The 24,031-nt window shown below is 42.5% G+C and overlaps 1 protein-coding gene across 7 annotated transcripts in view; it reads right to left on the bottom strand.

The window, feature by feature from the left end:
* Positions 1-19,995: 19,995 nt before the first annotated feature.
* MFF (mitochondrial fission factor) overlaps positions 19,996-24,031 on the bottom strand; it is a 704,737-nt gene continuing 700,701 nt past the window's right edge. For all 7 annotated transcript variants that reach the window (XM_044070424.1, XM_044070420.1, XM_044070425.1 and 4 more), the window contains one exon: positions 19,996-21,595. In XM_044070424.1, coding sequence (XP_043926359.1) covers positions 21,464-21,595 — 132 coding nt within the window. In that variant the 3' untranslated portion in view covers positions 19,996-21,463. The remainder of the gene's footprint in view (positions 21,596-24,031) is intronic.

Here is a 24,031-nt window from a genome sequence, read left to right as displayed (position 1 = left end):
TGATATCACATTTGTGACAATTGATGTAGTCAATTTATTTAGTGTTATACCACACATCGGTCTGGAATGGTTAGAAGAGCAACTATTGATTAGTGGAGTATATGAACAAGATCAGATAAATCTCTATGTAAGATTAATGGATATAGTACTCAAGAATAATTACATTTTCTTTGAAGGGTACAGGTTTCGTCAGAGAACTGGTGTGGCGATGGGGGCAGCATGTGCCCCCATATATGCCAATTATATCATGGCATATTGGGAGAACAATTTTGTGTTTAAAAGTGAATTTAAACCATATATTAAGCTATTCACCCGTTTTTTGGACGATATTTTTATTATATGGCAGGGAGAAGGGAATATTCATGAGAGATTCATCCACTATATTAATCAAACAGTATGGTTCTTAAAATTTACCCATGAAGTCAACAGGGAAGAAATCAATTATTTGGATGTAAGTTTAACATACAATATAAATAATAACTCTATATCATCAAAAATTTATAGAAAACCAACATTTTCAAATTCCTATTTGCATTATGACAGCTGGCACCCGGAGCATCAGAAAAGATCAATTGTCAAGGGACAATTTATCAGGGCAGCACGTATGGTTAGTGATGAGTTAGAATTTGATAAGGAAATTAGATTCATGATGGAATTGTTTTCCAATAGGGGTTATCCTAGGACTTTATGTGAAGATATTAGGAATGAAATATTTACAAAAAGAAGAACTGGACAGATGCAGTCCATATTGGAGAGTTTATATTCTGTCTGCAATCATTTAAATCACGACTTAGGGGATGAACATATTTTATATGTTATCACCTTCAATGCAGATACGAACACCATTAAGTATATTGTTGAAAAACACTGGAAAACATTTAGCAAGTTAAAAGAGTTTCAAGGTTATACTTCATACAAACCTAAGTTCATTTATCGTAGGGACAGAGCATTGAAACAAATTTTTGAGAGAGGTAATGTATACCCGGTTGCTTATGTTAACAGCAATAGAGGAACTAACAAGTGTGGTAGATGTAGTACATGTCCCTATGTTATGAAAACAGGATGTAAACTTACAGTAAATAGTACAAGTATCAGGATTAATGGCAAGTTTAACTGTCATTCAACTAATGTGGTTTATTTAGCTAAGTGTGATAAATGCATGGCATTTTACGTGGGAAAGACTTGTAGGAAATTTAGGGAGAGAATTAAAGAACATGTCTTGGATATTCAACATCAAAAACCCACCAATGCCTTAGCCCGTCACACAATTGAACATAATGACCACAGATTTTCCTTTTGTGTACTAGAGCAGTTAGTTCAGGATCCGCAGGGTAGGTTAAGTGAATACCATTTAGATGTTTGTGAAATTAAATGGCAGATGATATTGAATGCACATTTTACCCCTGGGTTAAATGAATTTATAACTATTAAACCATATCTCAGGCTTCATAACATACTGGGGAAATAATTACATTTAATGGTTATCCGGCACAACAGACTAAGTCTTACATTGATTTTTACTACTGGTTAGTTGTATGAATTAAATACAATTTTTTATAGTATCAATACCACTGTTAGTATCTATTAAAGTTCCGAATTGTGGTTTAGCAACTACAGAGTAGCTATATGGACTTTTAATATAACAATTTAGGTGTTTTTTAACATCACACTTATGCATTCTTTACATAATACATGTTTTGTTAACAATACATATATTTTTTTAATATATTTTACTAATACAAAAGTATAAGCTTACATTGATATATAGTACTGTATTTTTAAGTTGAGTGTATGAGTGAGACAATTAGAAGGTACAACATGTTGAGTTAATTAGAGTAACAATATGGTGTAATTAATCAATTTGTACAATGATCAGTATAAATTATGTGATTACCAACACTCTGAGGAAGTCTTACGACGAAACCTAGGTCAGTGTTGGTTCCTGCTGTGTTCTGTTGTTTAATAAACCTTTTGGGACAACCAGAAACGTTGTGATCAAGGCCCAGGCAAGGAATACAGTAAGAATGAAAATCCTTATGAGGTATTTGCTTTCCACAAGAAATACAATTATTTACTTTTACTGACATCGGTCTGGAGCAAGAAAAAAGTTTCCCCAACGGGGTACTTAGCTTTATTGAAGACTTCGGATTTGAAACTCGAACACGAAAATCTCAGGAGTCAGCTGACCAGCATTTGCAAACTGCTTCTGCTTCGGCCACCACGTGGCAAGAAAAACTAAAAAAAATGGTGTTGGCTGCTTCTTTTATACCCCTGATGGCCTGACGTCAGAGAAGGGGCGACAGCAGCCGACGCAGGACCCAGGACTTTGGAATTCAGGCCGACTGAGGGCAACCTGCCAGCAGAATTACCCAAATGTAATCACTGCAACAGTGAAACACGAATTACATCATAGATATTTCCTGCATGAGTCCCTGACTGGGATGTGTAAGTAGGCCTCCTTTAGGTCTGGGGTGGCTAACCAAGCATCCTTCGAGAGCATAGGTAGTAGTTGCTGGAGGGTGAGCATTTTGAATTTTGGTATCACCAGAAAGGTGTTTAGAATGGATAGATCTAGAATGGGGTGCCAGATGCCCTCCTTTTTGTGTACCAGGAAGAGTCTGGAGTAGAAACCTTGGCCTATCTGTTCTGCAGGAACATGCTCTATTGCCCTCAGAGAGCAGGGAAATGATTTGCTTTTTGGCCTCTGGCTCACTGGTTTGGGGGAGGATCTGGGAACCCTTTTGGGGTTGGTAGAGTGTGGAAATAAAATTTGCATCCCCGGACACTATGTTGATGACAGAGCGGTCGTTGGTAACGGTGTCCCAGGTGCTTGCGTGGAAGGAGAGTTTTCCTACTAGGGTCAAGTGCAGGTGGGCAGAGGAAGGGGGTGGAAGTGGAAAGTCATTGTGAGTTCTTACCATAAGGGGATGGCTTAGTACTCCCTGGTTTTGAAGAGGAGGAACTCCATTGCTTAGATCTCTGCATTCCCTGGGGCTGCTGTCTGGGGGGGGGGGGGAGTGGAAAGTCATTGCGAGTTCTTACCATAAGGGGATGGCTTAGTACTCCCTGGTTTTGAAGAGGAGGAACTCCATTGCTTAGATCTCTGCATTCCCTGGGGCTGCTGTTTGGGGGTGTCTGCTTCCCCAGGGTTTGGGCTGAGCTGACCTGGAGGGGGCAGGAATGGACAGTGGCTGGACCTGCAGGAAGTCCTCAACTGTCTGCATAGATTTAGCTTTTTCTTCCATCTTTTTTAAGACCTCCTCTGCCTTGGTGCCAAATAAGTTGTCTTTGTGCAAGGGTGCATCCAATGATTTGGATTTGACATGGTCTGGCAAGGGCTGTTCCTTAAGCCAAGCATGCCTTCTAAGGACAGAACCAGTGACTGCTGCCCTGCAAGATGCTTCTAGGGCATCAAAACCACATTGTAAGATATGCTAGTTACTTGACTTAAAGAATGCATTAACTCTAGTAACTATTTTCTGCACAAGCAAGAAAAAATGATATGTTTTGTTTGAGGAGTTCCATGGTATGTTGCTGAAATTTTAGCATATGGGACTGATAATTTAGTGCTCTAATAGCAAGAGTAGCAGAGGTGTATACTTTTTTACTCCATCTGTCTAATGCTCGGGAATTGCTATCTGAGGGGGTGGGATTCTTAGCAGAAGTTGCTTTAATTCCTTTAGGCCCTTGAGAAATAACTTCAGGGTCAGCAGTAGGATTTTTGAAAAGAAATTTGAGAGAGTCAGGGACTCTATAGTACCTGTCAGGTTTTCTGGGAGCAGGAGGGAGGGTGACAGAAGTCAAGCTAGGTTCCATAAAAACATCATCCACAACATCCAGGACAGGAGGAATGGCCAGAGGTCTGTGCTGTGGAAGATCTAAGAATTCCCTGAGTCTCTTTTTAGACTGAGGGTAGTCCTGACATTCCCTTTGGAAATGCTCCCTTACTGCTCGGGTGGAAAGGCTGAAGGAATGGATTCCTCTGCATCAGAATCCTCGGAAGCAGAGAGGGGTTGCATGCCTTCATATTCGGATGAACTAGTCATTGGACTCCTGTTCAGATAAAACTACTCGGGACAAAACTCTTTCTTTTGAAAGGGGTAGCTTGGCTTCCCCTGATCAGCATTATAAGGCCTTCTCAGTGGCTCTGGACCCATCCAAAGTAGAGGCATCCGCAGGATCCTTAGTCGATGAAGAGTCTCGTGGCATACCGGACTCCGACAGGGTCTCGGTAGCGGCCTGCGAATCTACAGAAGTGGGCATCAGGGGCTGCAAAAGCGCCTCACTGAGGAACGGAGAAAGTACAGTTTTGTAACTACCATAAATGTAGATGTTAGAGTGCTAATACAGCTGCAGTCATAACAGATGGGTTCTCCTGCCGTCAGGCGGGTCCTCGGTCGGCCGAATTCCAAAGTCTAGGTCTGGCGTCGGGTGTCGTCACTTCTTCCCCAACGTCAGTGCGACAGGGGTATAAAAGAACCAGCCAACGCCATTTTCTTCAGTTTTTCTTGCCCCAGATGTCAGGTGCCCCCAGAAGGAAGGCAATACATAAATTTGTGTAATAAAACAATGCAATATAATCAAAATACAGTAGTTGCAAGCAAATACACCATAAATGAATACCCCAATCAGGTTGTATGAGGAGGTGTTAGCCAATGGACCTGTCCCAAGAGGGGAAGGAGGGAGGGAGGGAAACCTGGACTGCAGCTGTATTAGCACTCGAACATCTACATTTATGGTAGGTACAAAACTGTACTATGTTCATCGTGCATACAGCTGCAGTCATAACAGATGGGTAGAATCCCAAAGCTAAGAAAGGGGTGGTAGGCACTAGATGGAACTAGGAGGAGCCAGGATGCCCTGCAAGACTGCAGTGGCAAAGCCTGCTCTAGTTTTGGAGTATAATGGTAGGTGGTAGTGCTTGGAGAAGGTATGCACAGAACTCCAAGTGGCTGCTTCCAAAATATCATTGGTAGGAACTCCTCTGAGGAAAGCTGCAGAGGTAGCTGTGGCCCTTGTGGAGTGAGATCTGATGCCTGCAGATACAGTTTTACAATGAAAAGAGTAACAAAAGCGTATGCAGTGGGCTATCCATTTTGAAATTGTCTGTTTGGAAATTGGCTTCCCTTGAGCTCCTATAGCATAGGACACAAAGAGCTGTTCTGATTTTCTGAAAGGCTTTGTTCTGTCCAAATAATAGCACAGCTGTCTGTGGATGTCCAAGGAATGTAATAGTCTCTCCCCTTTGTTTTGAGGATTAGGGTAAAAGGTAGGTAAGTGTATAGCCTGATTCAAAGCTACCCTGGATACCACCTTTGGCATAAAGAACGGGTTGGTTCGTAAGGAAACTCTGTCCTGATGGAAGATGATAAAAGGCTGCACAGCCATGAGGGTTGTAGTTCCGATACCCTACGAGCTGAGGTGATAGCCAGAAGGAAAGCTGTTTTCCAGGACAAATATTTCAAATCTGTTGAGGCAGCTGGCTCAAAAGGAGGCAAGGTCAGCTTTTCTAGAATGAAGTTGAGGTCCCAAGCAGGTATTGGTTGTTTCCTTGGGGGTTTTATATTCTTAGCCCCTCTGAGGAATTGTCTTAAGAGGGGGTGAGAGAATAAAGGTGGATCAGTGTTGCATTCTGCAGAAATGGCTGAGGCATGGATTTTGATGGAGGAGAATGAAAGTCCACTGCTTAGCAGCTCAGCTAGATACTGTAATATTTGAGGTAAATTCCGTTTTCCAGGATTCTGGCCCTTTTTCTCATTCCAGGCACAAAACCGTTTCCATTTTGCGGAGTAAGCTTTTCTAGTAGACGGCCTTCTGGCCTCCAAAATGACCTCCTGCACCTCCTTGGAGAGTAGGGTCTGTTGTGATGTTAAGGAATCTTCCATGCAGCCAGATTGAGTGTTTTCAGCTGACTGTGAAGAGTTTTGAAGCTGTGCTGAGTCAGAAGAGGCATTAGAGGTAGGGTCCATGGAGGGGAATGCATCAGGCTCCTCAGGAGTGGGTACCAGTGCTGTCTTGGCCAGTCTGGAGCAATGAGAATCATCTTTGGTCTGTCTGCTCTGGTTTTTAATAGAACTTTGGGCAGCAGAGGAAGAGGTGGAAAGGCATAAACTGTCATTGTTGTCCAACTGAAAGAGAGAGCGTCCACTCTCCAGGCCTGTGGGTGAAAAGTCCTTGAGCAGAATTTTGTCAATTGGTGATTTTTGTGGGAGGCAAAGAGATCTATGTCTGGCCTTCCCCATGCTTGAATTATCTCTGAAAAACTTGAGGATGCAACTTCCATTCGTGTGGATCTGTCATATTTCTGCTTAGGTTGTCTGCCAGCGTGTTTTCCTTGCCTGGCAAGTACTGTGCTTGAAGTTCGATTTGTAATTCCAGAGCCATGTTCCAAAGTGACATGGCTAGCCTGCATAGGGGGTATGAATGGGTTCCTCCCTGTTTGTTTATGTACCACATTACTGTGGTGTTGTCTGTCCTTATCAATAGTTGACCTGGATGCAGAAGGTCTTTGAAAGCTATAATAGCATTTATAACTGCTAGCATTTCCTTTTGATTGATGTGAAGGTGCTTTTCTTTTTGGGACCATTTGCCCTGAATGCACCGATCTGTCATGTGCGCTGCCCAGGCGTAGTCCGAGGCGTCTGTTGTGATGACTTGATTTGCTTGAGGCTTGCAGAATGGGAGACCTGTGTTTGTTTGGCATGCTTGAGCCCACCACAGAAATTCCTTTTGAAGACATGGAATTAGTGGTATTATTGTTTCCAAACTGTGGCTGTGTTGAGACCTTAGGTTTTTCAGGTACCATTGAAGTTTCCTCATATGCAGCTTTGCACATGGTATTAGTAGGATGCAAGATGCCATGAATCCCAGAGCCTGCAGGATTTTCCTTGCAGTCAGCCTGGTGAAATTTGCTAGTTTTCTGAAGTATTGAGTTAGTTGCCCCTGCTTCTCTGGCGTGAGGTAGGCCATCTGGGTGTTTGTGTCCAAGTTGGCACCCAGGAAAATTATTTTCTGAGAGGGTATTAGCCTTGATTTCTTTTTGTTGACTGTGTATCCCAGAGAATTCAACAACATTATTACAAAAGCCAGATGTTTCAGAAGTATGTGCTTGCTGTCCGCTTGGATCAGGCAGTCGTCCAAATATGGGTATATTTGTATCCCTTGAAGTCTGCAGTAGGCAATTACTGATGCCAGGCATTTCGTGAATACTCTAGGCGCAGTAGATAAGCCAAAGGGCAATGCAGAGAATTGATAATGGGTTGAACCTGCAAGAAATCTGAGGTATCTTCTGCAATTTTGCCTGATTGTGACATGCAGGTATGCCTCCTTGAGGTCCAATGTTACCAGCCAAGACTCTTTGCCCAGCATGGGAAGAAGCTGCTGTAATGTGAGCATCTTGAATTTTGGCACGAGTAAAAATGTGTTTAGGATGGATAGGTCCAAAATAGGTCTCCAATCTTTTCCCTTCCTTGGTACCAGGAATAGTCTGGAATAAAACCCTTGACCTTGTTCGTGAGTAGGTACCTCTTGAATAGCTTTCATGTCCATGAGATCTGAAATTTGTCTTTGTGCCTCTGCCATTTGATTGTGTGGCAGGTTTGGCATGGCTCTCATTTTTGGAAGGGTGTGAAAATGGAATCTGTAGCCTCTGTTTATAATGTCCAGGATCCATTTGTCTTTTGTGACAATATGCCAATTTTTTGAAAATAATGCCAGTTTTCCGCCTAAGGGTGCTGCCATTTGAGCCTTGCTTGGCATGCAAAGGGGAAAGTCATTGGGCTTGCTTTCTGAATGGCTGCGAACTATCCTCACCACCTCTGTGTAGGAGCTTGCCATTGTCTGCCTCTAAACGATCCTTGAGATTGCCCTCTGCCCCTCGGGCGCCTGTATCTACCTCTTTGGGGTCTGTCCGTGGCTGGAAAGGACCAATTTTTGGAAGGCCAATTTCTACTGAAACGTGGAGGTTGTACCTGTAGAAAATCTTTCACTGTTTGCATTGATTTAGCCTTTTCCTCCATTTTCTTTAATACCTCCTCAGCTTTAACACCAAATAATACATCCTTTTGTAGAGGGGCATCTAGTAATTTAGCTTTGACATGATCTGGTAAGGTTTGCTCCTTGAGCCAGGCATGTCTACGTATGACTGATCCTGTAACAGCAGCTCTACATGAGGCCTCCAGAGCATCAAAACCACATTGCAAGGTATGTTTACCCACTTGTTCTGCACTATGCATCAAATCCTGCAACTCCTTCAAGTCTGGTTGTTCAGGTTGTAACATTTTGCTTCTCAACTGTGATAACAGAAACTGTTGGTACTTTAGCATATGGAACTGGCAGTTTAATGCCATCATGGTTAAAGTGGCTGAGGTGTATACCTTTTTTCCCCACCTTTCTAAGGATCTGGAAACTCTCTCGGAAGGTAATGGATTTTTAGCAGTGGAGGCCTTAATTCCCTTGGGGCCCTGTGAGAGAGTTTCTGTGTCAGCCGCATGGCTTTTGTATAAAAATTGGTGTGAGTCAGGAACCCGGTAGTACCCGTCAGGCTTGACTGGGGCTGGAGGTAAAGAATCCGGGTTAAGGCAGGCTTCCGAGTACACATCATCTAGTATGTCTAAGACAGGAGGTATAGCCAGAGGCCTGTGCTGAGGTAGCAAGAGAAAATCCCTAAGCCTTTTCTTGGAATCTGAGTACTCTTGGCCTTCCCAGTGGAAGTGCTCCCTTAAGGTATGCAAGGTTTCCCCAAATGAGTAATCCTCTGGGGGGGAGACAGAGGGAATGGACTCCTCTGCATCAGAATCTTCAAAAGGGGAGTAAGAATGTTCCTGTTCAGAGTGCTCTGAAATAATGGAGGCCTGGTCAGAGGAGGGGGATTCTTCCTCCACTCTGGGCCTTTTGTCCGGGGGGGGGTTGAGAACCCCTGATAAGAGTAATTAAATCCTCAGCCATTTTAAGCATCTGTTTTTTTAGGCATGGAGCCTGGAGATGGGCCCTGTGTAGCTTGTCTCTTAGAATGCATGGCTGCTTTAGACTTCGTGAAAGCCTTGATGGAAAAAGAAGAGGAAGGTCTGAAGACACCTTGAGAGGAGGCAGACCTGTCTACATTTTGAGATTCACCACCAAAAGTGGCTTCGGTATCTGTAGTCGGGGTGTGGGCCGAGGAGCCTGCGACCTCGGGCACAGAAGACACCGCCAATGAAGTGTCGTCGGTAGGCAGGGGCTGCGTAGGCACCTCGCTGAGAACCAGACCACCTGTAGTCGGCTTTGGCGTGGTGTCGGTAGAGGCCGTGGACCTCGTGTGTCGGTCCTTATCTTTGCGTTTTTTAGACAAAACTGGAGTCAGAGTATCCGACGACATAATATAGTTAATTTTTTTTGCCAAAATAGTGCTGGGCGAACTCCGCCCGACGCTTAATGGTGCATTTGTTGAATGTAGCACAAAAACGACAGACCGAGACGTCGTGGTCTGGGCCTAAGCAAGGAATGCAGAGGGAATGAAAATCCATATGCGGTATTTGCTTCCCACAAGAAATACAATTATTAACTTTGTCTGACATCGGTCTGAGGCAAGAAAAGTTTCCCCAACAGGGTACTTAGCTTTCAAGAAGACTTCAGTTGCAAAATTTTCGTAATTTCAGGAGCTGGCCGACCGGCACTTGCGAACTGCTTCTGCTTCGGGTACCGAGCGGCAAGAAAGACTGAAGAAAATGGCGTCGGCTGGTTCTTTTATACCCCTGTCGCACTGACGTCAGGGAAGAAGCGACGACACCCGACGCCGGACCTAGACTTTGGAATTCGGCCGACCGAGGACCTGCCTGATGGCAGGAGAACCCATCTGTTATGACTGCAGCTGTATGCACGATGAACATCTGATGACTAGCTTAATGGAAGCGTTGTCAGTAGGTTTGGACCTGTGCGGTCTGTCTCTGTCTTTATCCTTACGTTTTTTCGGAAGATCTGCTGTCGGACGCCTTACTGAAGCCATATCAGAATTTGAGGACGGAGAGCGAAAATATCTAGCTACAATAAGGGCCCGACGATGTATAGTTCTGGCGTTGAACAAAGCACAAAAGCGACAGCGGGGGACGTCGTGGTCTGAACCTAAGCAAGTGACGGAGTAAGAATGAAAGTCTCAGTGTGGTATTTGCTTTCCACAGGCAAGACAATTGTTAATTTTTTCTGACATCGGTTAGAGCAAGAAAAAAGGATCCCCAATGGGGTACTTAACTTTAGAAGAATTCAACTTCAATTTGGAAAACGAAAACTCAGGTTGTAGCCGACCAGCACTCGTGCAAACTGTTTCTGCTTCAGGCTCCTTGGCAAGACTGACTGATGTAATGGCGTTGGCTGCCTTATTTTATACTACCGACAACTTGACATCAGTCCTGGAGCGATGGTAACCGACGCAGAAATACTAAGCCTCTGGTATTTGGGCCGACTGAGGGCTACCCAGGCAGGGATAACCCAAATGTGATGACTGCAACAGTGAAACACAAAGAACATCTGCTAGCTATTAACACAGTAAGTTTAAATAGGCTTTCAAAAACATACAATCCTCCACTATGACGCTGTAGCTCAGGGGTTAGAGCACTGGTCTCATAAACCAGGAGCTATGAGTTCAAATCTCACCAGCTGCTTGACTTTTTCAGTTGCCACTGGATAAAATAATACTGCTGCTCATACTATTGGCCCTTGTGGCATCTTATTATTGGTCCATTTTATCATTTTGGATCTTTGGGTAAGATGTAGCCTATGGGGTTTATGTATTGGTCATTTATACATTTGTTTTTGCCATTGCCATTGATTGAATTGCCAAAGTTGCTTTTTTCATTGGTTATCACAAGTATCGTGATCACTGGTTATATTACAGTTAGCAGACTTTTAATACGGTGTTTCTATTCCTTATTTGAATATTAATTTTGATTGGCTATTTTGGAGGAGTGTATGTTTTTGAAAGCCTATTTTAAGCTTACTGTGTTAGTAGCGAACGGTTCTGAAGATGTCGAATTAACAGACGAAAGCACTCAACTGTTTAGCTTTTATTTTGTGGTATCTTTTAAAGTGTTTTACCAAGTTTTACAAAAAAATTAAAAGGGACTTGTGTGCGTGGAAGCCGCTTGCCCTGTGCTGAGTTTATTTAGGTTTATACTTTGACTTAGGAATGGTGTCCATTCCCGTCATGGTATTAGAAACCCAAAAGACTTGGAGAAATTAAAAACGAGGGAGACACTCTAAGTGAATAATAGGAGTGGCAACCTGGAAAAAGACGTGAGCAGATAAGCAGCCTGAACTGAAATTAAATACTAAAAAATGCAATGTGGCCAACCTTGCAAGTTGCCTACCAGATGAAAGGGGGTTTAAACTCTAATTATATGCCCAGTACAAGGAACTAATAGCAATTATCTTATGTAGGAATGAACCATCAGGAGCAAAAGAAAAATGCAACAGTGAAAGCCAACAGTATACTAAACTACATAACAAGCAGGACAGATTATATGGACAGGGACACTGTGTACTACTGCTATACAAGGCACTAGTAAACAGCATAAATTAAATTCAGTTTTGTAGCCCCCACAATGAAAGGGAGATTAAGACAACAGAGAAGGTACAGAAGGAGGTCATCAGGATGGTTAAGGACTACAGATAAAGATGAAAAAAATATGCTAGACAGTCTAGCGCTGTAACTGCTATAACAAGTATGGCAGATCAGCTTTAGTCTGGATAAAAGGAAATACGTTTTCACAGATATCCTGCTGGTATATGGAATAAACCTGCAGAATAAGTGCAGAACAAGCAAAACAAATCCAATGAGGCAATCAAGTGGACTTTGACCAAGTAGAAAAAAAAGGAAATAGTAGGGAGAAATGAGACAGCAGTCGGGTACCACTTGCTAAAAACATGAACAGCGGGTATATAACATTTAGCATTTTACTGTCAATAGCTGCATATTTATACAAGGATGCACAGGGACCCTCCCCTGAAAAAAATGTATACATCTATATACATAAATAGATACATTCTGAAAAAAAATCAGACTTTAATCAGTAATAGCTCACGGAGATTTAAAAATGCCTGTGTTTTGGTGTTAACTATTAGGTTCATAGGTTCATACTAGGCTATCTGCCCTAGGGCATTTATAAGCCTAGCCAGAATGTGTTTGGCTTTCGCCACCCATTTTAAATTTATTTTGCTATGCCCTTTTTTGAGGTTAGTATACTGTGCCTCTGTCTAAAAGTGACACAGAAGTGATACCCGGGGTAAACCTACGATCTCCCATCCACTCATCAAGATTCCTCTTGAAGAGAGTCAATGAGGGACTCTGCCTAACCTGGACTGGGATTTTATTCCAGAGTGAAGGGAGCCTCTGGGTTATGAATCTGTCCCTCCAGCATGTCCTATTTATTTCAGTGCTGAGGTTCAAGTCTCTCGAGCGTGTAGCTCGATGGGATTTGGATTTTTTGAGGTGCAGCATGTCCATTAATTCTGGGTTGGACATGGCTTTATACGTCAGGCACAGATCGCCTCTGAACAGGCGGTATGCCACTGAGTAGAGCTGGAGTTTCTTTAACCGGGCAGCATATGGCATCTGTTTGAGCCCTTTGATCTTCTTGGTGAGGTACTTTTGGGGTTTTTCCAGTTGCTGCAGGTGTCTGGTAAGGTACATCCCAAAAGGGGCATTGTACTCAATTATGGGCCTGATGACGGATGAGTAAAGAGGCACAATGACCTCCCCTGATCTAGATGTGAATCCCTTCATGATTAGGTGGGCTATATAAAATGTTTTTCTAACCACTTTGGCCACGTGGTTGTCAAATGAGAGATTGCTATCAACTTGGGTCCCCAGGTCCCTAATTACTTCTTCTATACTTAATGGATTACCACCTATGTGGTAATTTGTGGGCACTTTGTTTTTGCCAAAGGGGATGACTATACACTTTTGGCATTTAGCTTGAGGCCATGGGTCTGGCACCAGTTGTCTGTTGCTTTGAGGCCCTTTTGGAGGATGCGTGTGTCGGCTGGAGAGTCAATTATGGCCCAGTTTGCAGTCATCTGCGAACTTGGTCAGCCACAGTCCTTCCGTGTTGGCCTGTACCTCCGAGAAATATATACCGAACAAGAGAGGTCCCAGGACTGAGCCTTGTGGGACACCACTTGTAACTGGTTTGGAGTCTGACATGGCTCCAGCAATTCTAACCATGTGGGTTCTGTCCTTGAGCCAGTTTGCAACCCATCTAGTGACATAGGGGTTTATATTTAAGCTGGTGAGCTTATCTATAATGCCCGAGTGGGGTATTGTATCGAAGGCTTTTGCGAGGTCCAGGTAGGCTGTGTGGACCACCTTCCCCTCGTCAATGGCCTTGGTGACTGTTTCAAAGAAATCAACCAGGTTTAAGAGGCAGGATCTGCCCTTAACAAAGCCAAACTGGGTAGGATCCAGTGTTTGCAGGTCCCCAATATCTTTATTTATGAGGTCCATGATGATCCTTTCCATAGCTTTGCAGACCATGCTAGTCAGGCTTATGGGGCGATAGTTTCCAGGATCCGTTGAGGCACCACCTTTATGGAGAGGGACCACTGTTGCTGTACACCACTCTTTGGGCACATATCCTGTAGTAAGGCTGAGATTGAACAGTAGTTTTATGTTTGGGTTTAGCTCTTCTTGGAGTTCATGTAGGACGCAGCCCGGGATACCATCTGGTCCCATTGATGCTGTGTTTTTTGGTTTGGAGAGGGCGGCTCTTACCTGAGCATCTGAGATGTCAGGGGGGCAGCACTCTGCTGGGATAGATATTTGCTCTTTTGGTGGGGAGGGGGGGGGGGTTGCGCTGAACCTGTCAGCTAGGATGTTGGCAATGTCTGTGGGTTCGGTGTATTTTTTGTCATTTTGGACTAATTCTGAGCATATCTGGGAATTACCACCCAGGTTCCTAACATAACTAAAGAAAGCCTTGTGATTATCCTTAGTGTCCTGTGAAATTTTTCTCTCGAAGCTGGCCTTAGACAATTTTATGTGTGCCCGCAGTTTTTTGCTAATACTGATCAGTGATGCCTTCCCTTTTTGGGATTTTGCTCTATCATTTAGTAGCTTCCTCCTTCTATTGTATAGTTTGTTTATGGCTGGGGTCCACCAGACAGGACTTCTGCCTTTGGAGGATTGGGTCTTGGTTTTATTTGGGATCGCATGATCCATGCATTCCTGAAGGTGTTCATAGAATGCGTTTATAAAGGATTCTGTGGTCTGGGCTGTATTTTCCACAGGCCCGGGGGCTTTAAAGGATTCCACCTCAGTTTTGAGGAGTGTGAAATTTGCTTTAGAGAAGTTTTTCACTGTGGTTTTCTGGGCAGGCGGTGGGGTCGGGATGTGAATATCCAGTGAGATTAGTTTATGGTCTGATCTTACCAGTGAGGGATACACTTCTGGTCTGGAGCATAGAGTCCCCATGTTGGTGATGATCAGGTCCAGTATGTTTTCCCCTCTTGTGGGAGTCGTAACAAGTTGTTCCATAGCATTTGAGTTTATAAATTCTAGGAACCTTTGGGCTAGGGAGTTGGAGCTAGAGTAATGCTCCCAGTCTATGTTTGGGTAGTTGAAGTCACCCAATATAATGGTGTTTGGAGAGACCTTCATATTTTCCAGTGTTCTCAGGAAGGCCGAGTGGGGTTCCTGGGTTTGGGAGGGTGGTCTGTAGCAGGCTATAAACTGGAAGGCAGTTTTACCCACTGTTAGTTGCACATGGATAGTCTCTGATGCTTCGTGCTTTGCCACCAACCTGGAGGTGTGGGTATCTTTGATGAATATCGATACTCCCCCTCCTTTTGTGGTTCGGTCCAAGTTTTGGGGCCGAAAAGCATGGTATGAGGTATAACCTGGTAGTTCTGGGGTGCTCTCGGGAACCCTGAACCAGGTTTCTGTTACTACACAGATATCGATGTTCTCCATGCTAAGGAGAGTTTCGAAAAGTGCATCTTGAGGTTTAGACTTCTGGCGTTGAGTAGCATTACTCTTAGTTTTTTATCCCTCGTGATACCTATGGAGGTGGGCTTGTCTTTTGAGCCTTGCCTAAAAAAGGCACTATGGGGGTAGCAAGAGCCTTTGCCAATATCCGATAGCCCAGGGGTGACAGGTGCAAGCCGTCCCTAGCGAAGCATCGTGGCTTGTCGAGCATATCATCCCAAGCTGACAGGCATTGGATCCCCTTTGAATGACACCAGTACTCAAGCCAATTGTTGAAATTGATCATCTTGTCTTCATATTGTGGCATCATTCTTGGTGAGGGTAAGATGCTACTCAAGGTCAGGGTCATACTGGCCTGGGCTACATGCTCAGAGAGCTCCTTTATGTCTCTTTTCATGTAGTTCAGGGAGGTACGTCTCAGGTCATTCACACCAGCATGGACAATGACCGAGTCATATTTGTACTTGCCTTGGAGTGACCTGAGTGCTTGTGTTATGTGGCGGATCCTAGCGCCCGACAGGCTGCTCATCGTGACCCTCTCCTTGTTCAGCCTGGTGAGCGGGACGTCAGTGTGCCTGACGATAGAGTCACCTATTACAAGTGTATCAGGTGTGTTGTTTAGTCTTAAGGGCTGTGACTGTTTGGCACACTGGCTTTGTGAGATATGTGTTGCACGTGTTTTGTTTTGGGGTAGTGGCTGCTTGGGTGTCTGCTTTGGAGGTCTCTGCTGCTTCAGCAGATCTTTATTTAGAGCCTCCGAGTATGTTTTTGTGTGATTATGTGTTTGGTTTACTGTCGTGGTAGGTCTATCATTTAGAACAGCGGGTATATAACATTTAGCCTTTTACTGTCAATAGCTGCATATTATACAAGTCAGCACTAAAAATTAAAAGCACTACACCCTCACTCCCCACTGGCCCTGGTTTTCAATTATTAAGGAATTCCCAATATTATTCTAGCATGTCCAAAGTTCAGTTGTCAATCTCCTCTCCGGTCCAGCTGGTGAGGCGGAATTGCAGTGAGTGTGGTTTCCTTCTCCTCCTGACTGGTTATGCCAGTACTGAGTTGAGAGAGCTTAGCCTCTAGTTTGGCTGTATGGTTGCATCTCTCACATGTGTTGGAATTTGTTGGGAGGAGGAGAGGGTTGTCTGTGTACATGAGGCAGTTGTAACATTGCCTCAAGATTCCCAGATTCACCAGCTGGACCGGAGAGGAGATTGACAACTGACCTTTGGACATGCTAGAATAATATTGGGAATTCCTTAATTGAAAACCAGGGCCAGTGGGGAGTGAGGGTATAGTGCTTTTAATTTTTAGTGCTGACTTATATAATTGCTTTAGTGAGCAAGTGCCAGTTAACTTAAGTGCAATGTGTTACAGGTAACTTAAATGCAAAAACGACAAACAGTAACTTTCTTTCAAGTGAAACAAGGAAATAAGTACAGTAAGCAATGCAGATATCACTAGTGATCCACAGAAGCACTGAGAAGCCGTGTATTAGGTGGAATTAGCGTTCCAGGGAAATAACAAGCAAACAAACAACAAGCATATAAACAAAGCTAGATTCAGCAGGCCTGGATCTAGTCTATGCTACAGCAAACAAGGTGTACCAATTTCAGTAAGATACAGTTCAAATATTCAGGCACTATAAACCTTTAACCAGAAATTCCCAGCTCAGAAGGGCAGAGTCCAGCCTCTTCTCCCACAAGAGTGCGGACCACGAACCTTCTTAATGTAAAATAACTGGCCTGAAGCCCAAGTGCTTAAACCAGAACTAATACACTTTAAGAATAACAGACACTGGGCTCTCAATCAGCAGTTCCCAACTTAGAAGGATGAAAGCTACCTGTCCTGCCACCACAGTGCATGCCACAAACCTTCCTAATGTAAAACAACTGGTCTGAAGCCCAAGTGCTTAATCCAAAAGACTTAGAATGATAGCTACACTTTAATCAAGTTACTACCAAGCAGTAATAAATACAATTGAATACTTTAGAGAATGCCTGCATTAGTGCTCAAGTTACACAAACAAAACTAGATCCAGCAGGCCCGAATCCAGTCTATGCCACAGCAAACAAGGCGCACCAACTTCAGTAAGAAGCAGTTCAGATATGCATGCACTATAAAGCCTTCAACCAGAAATTCCCAGCTCAGAAGGGCAGAGTCCAACCTCTCCTCCCACAAGAGTGCAGACCACGAACCCTCTTAATGTAAAATAACTGGCCTGAAAGCCCAAGTGCTTAAACCAGAATTAATACACTTTTAGAATAACAGACACTGAGCCCTCAATCAGCAGTTCCCAACCTAGAAGGATGTAAGCTACCTGTTCTGCCACTACAGTGCAGACCACAAACCCTCTCAGTGCAAAACAACTGGTCCGAAGCCCAAGTGCTTAAACCAAAAGGCTTAGAATGAGTTACACCAAGCAGTAATAAATACAACTGAGTACTTTTAAGATGATGCAAAAGTAAAAAAAGTAGGTAGAAACACAAGTACAGTAAAAGCAGATGAAATTGTTTTTTTTTTTTTTTTTCTGAACAAGTTCTGAGATCAAAGAAACAGATTTGAGTGCTGAAATTAGAAAACTGGCTAGTTATAAGAAAAAAAAAACTAAGCTAGAAGGCTTCCCTCCAACACAGAAGGGCTTGGGGGCTCAGAAGCCTACAAATAGTCTATACCACTTAACAGGAAAGGCAGGAAACAAGCTTATTTTTTTTTTCTGTTTCCCAGATGCTCTCTTTGTACACAGTAGGAGTGCCTGAAATCAGAATATGATCTCACTGCACTCAGTTGAGTGAGCAAATGAGATGGGCCCAGAAGGAGTATCCAAACACAAATTTACAAGAGGGGCAGGCAGTTGCAAGGCCACTAAGATTAACACCAAAACCAAAACAAAAACAGGGAGGGTGGGTGGGACTAACTGAAGAGCAGAGTCAAAACTTCCAGTTCAGTTAATATTCCTTCCACACAGTTAAAATCAATTTAAATACTGTATTTTTGGGGGAAAAAAAGAGCAGATAAAGGTACTTAAATTCTCTTATATGTCCAGTTGAATATAGCAAGTTCTTAGCCGGCCAAAGCTGAGGTTTTTAAGCAGAAAATATTTCACACTGTACCACTTAAATAGGCAAGGACAGGAAATCAAAGAATGTGACTACCCCCACACCTGTAATTACTAGCAAATAACAAAATTCAGCAAACACTGACTAACTTCCAGTTCAGCTAATATTCCTTCCACACAGTTAAAATCAATTTAAATACTGTATTTTTGGAAAAAAAAGAGCAGATAAAGGTACTTAAATTCTCTTATACGTCCAGTTGAATATAGCAAGTTCTTAGCTGGCCAAAGCTGAGGTTTTTAAGCAGAAAATATTTCACACTGTACCACTTAAATAGGCAAGGACAGGAAATCAAAGAATGTGACTACCCCCACACCTGTAATTACTAGCAAATAACAAAATTCAGCAAACACTGACTAACTTCCAGTTCAGCTAATATTCCTTCCACACAGTTACAATCAATTTAAATACTGTATTTTTTGGAAAAAAAAGGGCAGATAAAGGTACTTAAATTCTCTTATACGTCCAGTTGAATATAGCAAGTTCTTAGCCGGCCAAAGCTGAGGTTTTTGAGTGCTGTGACAAAGACATAAAAACTGGTAGAAGAGTAGTACATCAATGTGAGGTGATAATGTAAATGGATGGGCCCAAATGATAGCGATATCTGAAAAAATAGCCAATCAATGTAAACAAGCACTAAAAAAGAATTCAGGGATACTGGAATACAAACCAAAATACACAAACATTTCTCTGAACAGATGAATATTCCCTATTTTAAGTAGAATGGACAGATGTGGAGGCCACATATACATAAGAACACAAGACAGAAGTAATTTATAAAGGGAAAGTAAGAATGAGCAATGTCTACCACAGAAATTACAGAATTAAATACTAACCAAAAATTCACAATGTGAACCACAAAGGAACAGAAAAACTGCAAACAACAATTACGAATTTCAAGACAGCCAGTCACAACTCAGCAGCACTAGTTTCAAGTAAAATTGCACAGAATCATGCAACTCTAATTTAAAAGCAAAAGGCAAGCAAGTTTCATGTCAATGGGAAGCTGCACGTTTTTCAGTGACAAAAATGAATCCTACAGTCACCACCTTGAAAATACAGGAGTCTCAAAACCAGTGGGAAACTAAACAATGAAGACAACAAATATGAAGTAATTCTACTGACAGACTTGAGTACAGAATGTTGTTACACTGGATCACATGCTTAACATGCACAAAAATTAACAGATCTAAGCATAATTTTTCTTGCAATAACCTAAAATATAAGGTTTTATTAAACTATGCTGGTATCTGAAATGAAGAACTGCAGAATTGTACGCCTAACAGGGAGAGATCCACCAGTGCAGAGTGGAGGAAGACATGATGCCCCCCACTTTCTGATTTTTTTGCCCTTTGATTTGATCCTGCTATAGGATAAACATGCAATGATAATGTAGACAGCCGAGCTTGACCTTGCTTCATGTAATGATGCCTGCAAATCCTCCTTCCAAGTAAGCTGGCTAACCATATCTCAGTTTTTCAACCACTGGTGTACATTAAACCAACTGTGGAATCCCGTACCATTCTTTGTACTGTGTGTTGTCAGTCAAACATTTGTTCTTCTCTCTCCCTATTCATCTGATGTCTTTTCCCAGTTGTTGGCCATCATCACCTAGCAGACTGACTGCACCTCCAAGCCCATTAGTATAAAACCTTTTAAAACATTTATGAAGAAAAATGATAATAATGATTAGTGACTCAACTGACAGTACAATATCTGCAAGCTACAGCAGTAAGTAAAATGTAACTTTCAGTTTTAAAGGTGAACCAGGCTGTAATATGTGACCCATGAAAATAAAGTGAACACACTTTCAGTTCCTGTGAACACTCACAACATACAGAATACTTAAAATGGTCAACTGAAATGACTTCCAACTGACTGTTTTTCTGTCTCACCAATTTGCTTTTTCTATTAAAACAAAAGTCAAGGAACAAACAATTTAATGGAGCTTAAAGGATTAAAAGGGATCTCTTCTGTTAGAGCAACAAGATACATTTCAGTTTCTGGTGTACTTTATTAAACGCACAATATATACACACCTTTACTAAGTGCTTGCAAACTGGCTCACAAAACAATATATATGTTTAGAAAACAGCAATAGAATGAAAAGTAATATAAAATCAATACACTTAATGTCGCACGCACTACTAGAATAAGAAATATGGGTAAAATTATGGTTTGGTTTCTCCTGCACACGTGCTTTCACTAGTGCATTAGATAGATGCTCTCATTCTATTTACACTGACAAAATGTTTGTAATGACCACTGAAGAGAAATCCGGGTCCATACTATAACAGAACAGTACAGTACAGTAACTGAGCTTCCATTTAAATCACCTTCTTGCTTTAGTGCAAGCACCTACAATAATTTCACTATACTTCCACATATCACAAAGGTGCAAAACATATTACAGCTAAATGGGCCATGTCGACACCTTGTTATCTCCAAGGGGACATATCTGATTCCTATTTTAGGGGGCTTCTCCCCGTATCCTCTCTCTATATACAGATGAAATCTGAGGTCACACTTACTTAAGAAAGGGGAGAAAACAAGGGCTCAGCATGACATGCTGTAATATGTTTTTGCTCCTTTGTGATTTGCCGAATTACAATGATATGTCCAAATACTCCTTTACATATATTTATATATGGCTGTGCTCATCTGAAGTGATGAACATGTACACTTCAACAGGCAGACACCTCCATACATCTAACATGTATACTCACGACTCCCCTTCAGAAGATCTAAAGTTCAAAAGACTGAAAATCAAAATATCTAAAATTCAAAATATTGAAAATGTAATTTGTCCCTACTCCACTGTTGTGCGATCTTGGAGCTGGTATACATAATTGGCTGGGGATGTGGGGGCACAGCCCTCAACATGAGGGGTGCAGAGGGGCTTACCCCTGCATTAAAAATGTTTTAGATATTTTTTCAGTCTTTTGAACTTTTGATCTTCTGACATAAATCCATACTCTCATATATATGTCTAAAATATATTTCATTAGCTTGTAGTTTCAATTACATTCCATGCTTCTAGTCAGTTTTTTTCAGTATTAATATTTATCAGAAATTAGAAGTAGCCATTCTCCTTTTTTAAATAAAAAAGTATTGTTTCCCATATTTACATTTAAACATATAGTTTTAAATATGCATTAATGCATAATATATACTTTAAATATGCAGGAGTTTAAAAAAGAACAGCAATGAAATATCCAAAGTTTTCCCTAGCAATCCATTTGGGCAGTGGTACAAGAGACCGATGATTTTTTTCTAGCATTTTGATCAAAATCTTACACAGTAACATGAAACAAATAGAGGCCTGAGTATAATATTCCTTGTTAAAGACAACGCTTCAGAGGGCGTCTGCACAAGCCTCTCTGGTATGTAGTTAACGCCTGAACCAAAGCCAGCTGTTGAGTAACCAGAAAGCAACTGTAATTGAATACATGATCATTTCTCTCTTGGCCCGCTCCTTATTTTCTTCCTCTAGAAGCTGAAGACGACGATTCAATTTAATAATCTGTAAAAAGAAAATAATTCACTTAGTACTCAGGATGATTTAAAGACTATTACTGCTGTTACAAAGGCCTGAAGATAATATCACAATCAAAACAGTCTAACAAATGGGAGTACAAAAGCTATGACTTTAAGCCCTGAAATGGTAACTCTCATTAACTAGGTTTTTGATCTCTGTTTGCAGACAAGATGTTTGATTCAGATTCCTAACCTGATGGAGTAACGTCAGCAATGTACAATGAGAAATGGCTACAAAAAATACATTAGAATGATATATCCCTAATGACAGTCCAGTTGACCCAGGTTTGATTAGCAGCTCCAGTGACTGACAGTGTGGCAAGGGGGGAATGGGGATTCTTTGGTGATGCTCTCTTATCGGAGCTGGGGTTAGAAGGGAGTTGCCCTCGAACGTAAGTGAAGAGCAATGAGGCAGGGAAGTGGGTAGGTCAAATAAAGATTTCCCCCAGGACATCCTTAGAATCTACAACTGGTCCCAGCAATACCAGAGCGAGTCCAGGGGTGGGGTTGGTGTAGACAAGAGGCAAGCTGGTAGACATGGTGTGGACGTGGGGCACTGGGAGCCAGGCCTGGTTGACTATATGACGTCCAAAGACAGATTAAAACAAAAAAAAAAAAAAAGAAAAAAGGAAGCTGTTAGAAGATGCAAAACTAAGTGGACAGTTTTACTTGCATGTAACTTGACAATGGGTGCAAACAGTGAGAGACAAACACGTCAAAAGAAAAATTTTGTAAGCAGAAGAGACTATGTACTCTACTCAACACATGATAAATGTATAGGACAAGGACAATCTTCCTCAGCTGTACAACTCAAGGCTGGCAAGACTCAGGCAGCTCGGCACCTAAACATTTCTCAGGATACCCAATTCCTCTTTTCCCATGATTCTATACACTGAAAGATCCTTCTCCAGATGTGTTAGCCCACAGAATACGGAACACAAAAAAAAAAAAAAAAAGAATGGAGAAGAAAGCTCTGTGGGGCAACATCCAACCACCTACCAAAAGGCTAGAGGAAGGTGGGTGGGTTCATAGAGGAACATGGACCCGATAGAAGACATTTATCATTATGGTAAATGACAAACAAGTGCATAAAGTACAACTATGTAAGATTTTACTATAATGGTAGATGTCCTTCTCTTCACTGTTGCAGTAGTCATTACAATAGGAATCCCCTGCCAAGGACGGCTCGGTGTTTGGCCAGTACACCAAAGCCTTTAGTTTGCTTTAAGGTAGGCCGTACATCACATGTATACTCCTCGTGTAGCGTAAGGCATAAACGTGATGTCCAGACATACCATCCTCAGAACCGACAGCCCCAGTAGGAATGCCAGTCCAAGGACTAAAGAGGTAATCAGTACATCCGGAAGGGAAGAGGACCAGGGGGAGGAGGGAGTGAGTGAACACTGCAACAGTGAAAAGAAGGACATCTACCATTATGGTCAGATCTTACACAACTGTACTATGTCCACCATTTCACTGTTGCAGTATTCATTACAATAGGGAGTGTGCCAAAGCTCAAGAAGAAGAGAGGGAGGACCAGCAGAGCTCTCTAAGAAACCAGCTCTAGCTCTTCAAATTCCATCTAACTTGTAGTGCTTGATAAATGTATGCACAGAAGTCCAGGTAGCTGCCTCTAGAATAGAGTTAGTATCCAAACCCTTGAAAAAAGCACCAGAAGAAGCCACAGCTCTAGTAGAATGAGCCTTAACAGAAGAAGGAAGCTCTTACCATGAAAGGAATAAAAAGAAAAAAAAAAGAAATGACTTTAGTAATCCAAGAAAAAATAGTTTGCTTGGAAACAGCCAATCCTAAGGATGGAAGATTGTGAGGAACTGCCCCCTCTGGACTGGCTCCAGGAGCAGAACCTTTTCCATTTCCCTGCGTAAGATATTCTGGTGTTCGGGCTTCTAGCCTCTGCGATAATTTCTAGAACCGGTTTGCTTAACACGGGCCCCTTGTTTGCTTTTAGAGTATTAGCCATGTTGACAGTTTGAGAGTCTGCAAGTATGGGTGCAGCATCCCCCCCACCTGATTCAAGAGGTCTGAGATCAGGGGAAGCTGCCTGGGAGGCTGTAATGTCAGGCTGCGTAGTAAGGGGTACCAATGCTGTCTGGGCCAATCTGGAGCAATAAGGCTGGCCTTTGGTCTCTCCTCCCTTGTCTTGATCAGTACCGTGGGAATACGAGGTAGAGGAGGGAATGCATACACACAGAGGGAGTTCCAGGGGAAGGTCAAGGCATCCACCTTCCACGCTAGATGGTGATACTCCCTGGTACAGAATTTTTTCAGCTGGTGGTTGAGGTGCGAAGCAAAGAAATCCACCTCCGGAGTTCCCCACTCCTGAGTGACTTGCAAAAAGATTTTTCTGTGCAGCTGCCATTCATGGGGGTCCAGTAAGTTTCTGCTTAAGTGGTCTGCCAGG

The sequence above is a fragment of the Protopterus annectens genome, chromosome 4.part1, assembly GCF_019279795.1.
Source record: "Protopterus annectens isolate FY-2018-M chromosome 4.part1, PAN1.0, whole genome shotgun sequence".
In the NCBI taxonomy this organism is placed as follows: Eukaryota; Metazoa; Chordata; order Ceratodontiformes; family Protopteridae; genus Protopterus; species Protopterus annectens.
The sequence above is the reverse complement of the archived record's forward strand: the minus strand, read 5'-3'. Positions and strand labels throughout refer to the sequence as shown.